Source organism: Agrilus planipennis, unplaced genomic scaffold (assembly GCF_000699045.2).
Source record: "Agrilus planipennis isolate EAB-ADULT unplaced genomic scaffold, Apla_2.0 scaffold18, whole genome shotgun sequence".
NCBI classification, from domain to species: domain Eukaryota; kingdom Metazoa; phylum Arthropoda; class Insecta; order Coleoptera; family Buprestidae; genus Agrilus; species Agrilus planipennis.
Window position 1 is genome coordinate 2332132 of NW_020438920.1, and position 6755 is coordinate 2338886.

The 6755-nt window shown below is 35.3% G+C and overlaps 1 protein-coding gene across 1 annotated transcript in view; it reads left to right on the top strand.

The window, feature by feature from the left end:
• The first annotated feature begins 3008 nt into the window (after positions 1-3008).
• Positions 3009-6755, top strand: part of LOC112904238 (protein yellow-like) — a 13615-nt gene continuing 9868 nt past the window's right edge. The window contains exon 1 of the mRNA XM_025973781.1: positions 3009-3136. Within this exon, the coding sequence (XP_025829566.1) occupies positions 3109-3136 (28 nt within the window). The 5' untranslated portion in view covers positions 3009-3108. The remainder of the gene's footprint in view (positions 3137-6755) is intronic.

A 6755-nucleotide genomic window follows, 5' to 3' on the forward strand; every position in this document is an offset into this window, starting at 1 on the left:
TGTAATCTAATGAGAAATTATAAGTTCTGGGTTTTCCAGATAAAATTACTATTCTGCTAGCTTAAGTTAGCTTAAGGCAAAGGTGGTTTAAAGATCAAGTGAAGGCCTGTAGGAGTTACCCAGGAGCAGATATAGATAGCGATCATAACTTAGTTATGTAGTTACGAAGAGTTACTTAGTAGTAGTTATGAAGACCAATCTTAAATTGAAAATTCTGGAAAAGTTGAAAGGTACGAGACGTCTTGACTTAGAAAAGCTAACATGTAACGAAATACGTGATAGGCTAGGTAAAATGACAGACGAAATAGTAAAGGCGGCGGGAGAAAGAAATGATAGGCACATAGAGACAAACTGGAACTGAATTAAAACATTCCTAAAAGTCAGCAGCTAAATATACTAGGTCTTAAACGAAACGAAAGTAGGAAAGAATAATAATAGAAGAAAGGCGGAAATACAAAAACAGGATGGACGAAGAAGGGCAAAAAAGATATAAGGCTATAAAGTGGGAAATAATTAGGAAGTGTAGGGTAGCTAAGGAGGTAGTGGAGGTGTATAGAAGTAGAAGAAAAGTTTGAAGTAAGTAAAACCGATGAGGCGTACCTAACATATAATTAAAAGGAATTTTAGAGATGAAGAATACAGTAGTAATAATATAAGAAACGAGACAAGGGTCATTTTGATGAACTACGCCGGAAGGTAGGGCGGAAGGCCTTCTTAAGCCTCCTTTCAGGAATCGTGGGAAAGGTGGTTCGGCTGAGAAAGATGAGACGGACGAAATGAAGACAGAAGATAATGAAAGATTATCTGTGGAATATGACTGCCCCAACTAAGACTAAGTGATCCAAGGAAACTAAAGAAAAACTTGGACCAAGGCAGACGGACCCGGAATCGACTCGGCCTCCTCCCGAATGCTAAGCAATGGTCTAAACCTCTAGGCCATGCCGCTCGGTGCATTTACATTAACCTTTGACACTTCATTCAAAATTGTGCGACATTTGAGGTTTTATGTAGTATAAGTTCTTGATATAGCATAGCAAATAAGTTCTCTGCTGATTAGATAAGAAAAAGGAAAATTCCAATGTATCCTTACATAATGACTTATTAGCTAATTAATCTACCTTGAAAAAAAATTGGAACGGAAGGCCAAACAAAAAAGATGTTTTCTTTTCTCTTGATGAACATGCTAAATTACTTATCTATCCAAGAAAACTTCACTTCCAAGCTAAGAAGCTGTGAAAAGTTGTATAACTACTAGAGGAGAAAATACACATGTGGTCGCAGGCATCATTTACGTTTTCCTGCTTAATAAAATTAACAAACTGAAGATTTATTGGGTTGTATTTAAATTAAAAAGTACAATTGTGTGGCCCATTTTTGTCCCATGCAAAAATAAAATCTGGCTACGTCTCTGCTTCTATAAACAATATAAAAGCGAATTCGAATTCGGGCATCTCGCATTTCAGAGACGCTAGTGAAGCGCTACAGTTTCCAGTGCGTGGTTTGTACTTTGACAATTTCGCGATTTGATTTTCTTCTATAATTTAAATATGACCAGATCAACAGAGGCTTTTATTGGTAAGTAAATTATTTTCAATTAATTTAATATAATGGAATACCAATACCTTTTAATATTACATCTATTCCATAAAAACTTTTTGGGGGTCATTATAGATACTCAGTAAGGTGGTTTCGTCTACATTTAACGAATAATATTTCTCTGAGTATTTTTTCTTAGTATGCGCAAGAAATTTAGAATTTTCACAAATTTTATTCATTTTATTGAACTGACGATTAGTATTTTTCCTTTTTTTTTATTTTCGCCAAATTTAATGCTACATTACTCTTTTAAATTGCCTTAACTACAATAATTTTGTACCTAAATTAATTAAATTAAACTTTGATATTCAAAAGCGTTAACCAAATGAAACCCTTTTTTAATCTCCTTTAATAATGACGCTTGTCCTGAATAACTGACTGGCTGACTAAATGATGCTCAACGCAGAGTCAAAACTACTGGGTTGATTTGACAGCATCTTCTGACTATTACATAGGACCGTACTTAGCACGAATTTTGCGAAAATCGAATTCGAAGGGGTTGAGGTGTGAAAGATAACAAAATTCTAAGAGTGATATGTTTTTCGTTTTTTCATTAGAATACTATTTGTTTAGTTCATCATCATCATAAGGTCGTCAGTTCTAAGACTGTTGGACACGTACCTCCCTCTTTCCTATCCTGAGCTAAACTTCGCATTTCCCTAAAACTAGAACAACCCACATCCTTAACTATCTGTAAACAGTAATCTTATCTAGGTCTACCTCTACCCCTCCTAACTTCCGTTTCTGCTTCTAATATGTCTCTGACTAGAACTTCATGTCTGAGAAGATGTCATACTAACCTATCTCGCCTATTTCTTACTGACTTCAATAGGGTCCTCTGTTCTCTTACTCTTTCGAATACCTCTTTATTTCTAACTTTTTCTATCCACTGTATCCTCATCATTCGTCTGTAACACCACAACGCTTCTAATCTTTTCTTTTCCACCGCGCCCACTGTCCATGTTTCGCACCCGTACAGCGCTGTGCTTCAAACATACACCTTTAACAACCTTTTTCGAATTTCTAAATTAACCGTTCGCGAGCGTAGTACAAGCGATATTAAATGATTATCACTAGAGTTGGGATCTTTATGCACAAGCTTTAAATATGTTATTTATCTTAGATTTCTTTAGACTTATAAGAGACTACAACTTATTATTATAGAATTGTTTCTGTAAAATCCAGTGGTGTAGACAAATTTTTTTACAGTACCTTTCGTTATTTAGTCATGGCGCAAACATATGTGTTGTTAAACCGAACACCCTGTATATTATTAAATATTANTGATAACCATAATTTAAACTATTTAAATTAAAAAGTACAATTGTGTGGCCCATTTTTGTCCCATGCAAAAATAAAATCTGGCTACGTCTCTGCTTCTATAAACAATATAAAAGCGAATTCGAATTCGGGCATCTCGCATTTCAGAGACGCTAGTGAAGCGCTACAGTTTCCAGTGCGTGGTTTGTACTTTGACAATTTCGCGATTTGATTTTCTTCTATAATTTAAATATGACCAGATCAACAGAGGCTTTTATTGGTAAGTAAATTATTTTCAATTAATTTAATATAATGGAATACAAATACCTTTTAATATTACATCTATTCCATAAAAACTTTTTGGGGGTCATTATAGATACTCAGTAAGGTGGTTTTGTCTACATTTAACGAATAATATTTCTCTGAGTATTTTTTCTTAGTATGCGCAAGAAATTTAGAATTTTCACAAATTTTATTCATTTTATTGAACTGACGATTAGTATTTTTCCTTTTTTTTTATTTTCGCCAAATTTAATGCTACATTACTCTTTTAAATTGCCTTAACTACAATAATTTTGTACCTAAATTAATTAAATTAAACTTTGATATTCAAAAGCGTTAACCAAATGAAACCCTTTTTTAATCTCCTTTAATAATGACGCTTGTCCTGAATAACTGACTGGCTGACTAAATGATGCTCAACGCAGAGTCAAAACTACTGGGTTGATTTGACAGCATCTTCTGACTATTACATAGGACCGTACTTAGCACGAATTTTGCGAAAATCGAATTCGAAGGGGTTGAGGTGTGAAAGATAACAAAATTCTAAGAGTGATATGTTTTTCGTTTTTTCATTAGAATACTATTTGTTTAGTTCATCATCATCATAAGGTCGTCAGTTCTAAGACTGTTGGACACGTACCTCCCTCTTTCCTATCCTGAGCTAAACTTCGCATTTCCCTAAAACTAGAACAACCCACATCCTTAACTATCTGTAAACAGTAATCTTATCTAGGTCTACCTCTACCCCTCCTAACTTCCGTTTCTGCTTCTAATATGTCTCTGACTAGAACTTCATGTCTGAGAAGATGTCATACTAACCTATCTCGCCTATTTCTTACTGACTTCAATAGGGTCCTCTGTTCTCTTACTCTTTCGAATACCTCTTTATTTCTAACTTTTTCTATCCACTGTATCCTCATCATTCGTCTGTAACACCACAACGCTTCTAATCTTTTCTTTTCCACCGCGCCCACTGTCCATGTTTCGCACCCGTACAGCGCTGTGCTTCAAACATACACCTTTAACAACCTTTTTCGAATTTCTAAATTAACCGTTCGCGAGCGTAGTACAAGCGATATTAAATGATTATCACTAGAGTTGGGATCTTTATGCACAAGCTTTAAATATGTTATTTATCTTAGATTTCTTTAGACTTATAAGAGACTACAACTTATTATTATAGAATTGTTTCTGTAAAATCCAGTGGTGTAGACAAATTTTTTTACAGTACCTTTCGTTATTTAGTCATGGCGCAAACATATGTGTTGTTAAACCGAACNTCCTAAACATAAATTTAATTATAATAATTTCTAAGTTTGTATAAATAAATAGTTTCGTATGATCGTGTTCAATTAGTAGGTGGTAGACTATGGCTTAAATTTATTAAAAACAAAATTCATAAAAGTAATTGTTATACTAGGGATATAATACTTTTAAACTAAATTCAGAAGATCTTTTTCAATGCTGAATTTAATTATCGATTGCGGTATTTTAACTGATAAGATTATTGAATTTCACACAATGAAAACAGAACATTACCTAACTTATTAAAGCTAGAAAAAACAAAACAGAAGAGAAATTAACAGTGATTTTAAAATAATAACGGTCATTTTCCAGTTCACATTTTCGTTATTCTTCTAATAGCGTTCAAATGCGTCAGAGGCCTTTGCAAATTTCTAAATGTTAAGTCAAATGCTGCACGAAGTTCCGTTCCACTGTTTTCTATGTTTTATTTTGCATGAAATCTCAAAAGACAAAATTCAAAATTAAAAAAAATCCAGAGGTCGAATGGTTCATCTTAATACAGGTCCGCAAGTATCAACCCAACTTTCAGGAAAGTTATTATTTAAAAATACCATTAAGAGCGCTGTTGTGAGCATGTGAGAGTTGTGTCTTGGGACACCGTCTTGTTGAAAATGAACGGCATTATAAAACGCTAATGAAAAATTTCGCATCAGTTCTGGAATAACTTCCTCAAGGTTGTCTCGGTACTGACGTGCTATAGAACCCTTTTCAAAACTTCTGTGGACTACACGTTGTTGGGGCGCAATTCATGATGCGTTTTTGAGCAACGAAGACATTTTTGTTATTAGCAGTGTTAAATTTAGAAGAACGTGCCTGCAACAAACAAACAAACGTTATCATTATAGTATGTAGGTTTTTCGACGGCAGGTAACGTCCCTTCGCGTTAGTCACAAACAATATTGTGATTGTAGTCACCTAGTCACTAACCATAGCCTAAGGACTTTTGGGTGTTTCATTTCCACTAGCCACTAATGCTGGCGGGCGGGCAGTCCCTCCGGACTACGTGGGAAGGTAGGGCGAAAGCCTCCTTTCAGGAATCGTGAGAATAGGTGGATGGTGGTTGGAGTGAGAAAGATGAGTCGGAAAAAATGAAGACAGAAGAGAATGAAAGATTATCTGTGGAATATTACTGCCGCAGCATTTGCCTAAGTGATTCAAGGAAACCACAGAAAAACTTGGACCAAGGCAGACGGACCTGGAATCGAATCGGCGTCCTTTCGAATGCTAAGCAATGGTCTAAACCTCTAGGCCATGCCGCTCGGTAGCCCAAGGTCAAAAACACCCCACTAATATACCTCCACCCCCTATATTGTGTTGTTATATTTAAGCATTTTTCTATCTAATAAGTTCATTAAGTTCAATCACTTAGTTCAGTCAATCATCTAATCAGTTCAGTTCATCAGTAGGTAGTTCATTCGTTGTAGTTTATCATTTATCATTAAGTATTTTTTTCGGTGTTAGTTTAAGTGTATCCTGTTTATTAAAAAGCTAACAATCACATAAGCTATTTATTGCTCCTTCTAGCATTCCACGAAAACCAGAGGTATAAATTATTTGGCCGTTATATCCTAAAATTTAGACTTCGCTAAATTAATTTTTATCGAAGAAGGTTTAAGCTTTGAGTTGAAGAAAAAACCTAGGTAAGCAACACACCCGCAACAATCAACACACGTCTTCTAAAAATTAAATGCGAAACCCCAATCCCAAAGTGTCTTTGCGGTGTCCTTTCAAAAATTAAATGGTGACTTTCTGTTGATCAATTTCCTGTATCATGATGATTGAAAATACTCGCACTTGAAAAATAAGATTTATTGGAGCAGATGACGAGTCTGCCACAAGATTCGTGTATGGATTTGTTGTAAATACCACCAAGCGAAATGGAGAGTATAGTTCAACATTCGGGAGGACACCGGTTCGATTTCAGATCCGCCTGCCTGGTCCAAATTTTTTTGTGGTTTCCTTGGATGATTTAGGCAAATGCTGAGCTAGCAATTTTCAATAGATAATCCTTCATTAAAGAAAAGAAAATTGCTTTTTTATGTTTCAAAGAGTTTTATTTAAACCTCTACAATTGTTTCGACGTGTTACGTCTTTATCAAGAGTACAATGTTATACTAAAATTGAGAAGGGTCTTACTGCTATATACGAGGGTGGATTGATAAGTTTCCGGCCTAACCAAGAGATGACGCCACTAGGCCTACCTTGAGGTGACATTCTATAGTACCATCCTTGGATAGCTTGTAGCTATAGTTTCAGCCCGATCTCCTTGCTAGTGTAGGTTTGACAGCACGCTGAACAAGACGCCTCTGTGG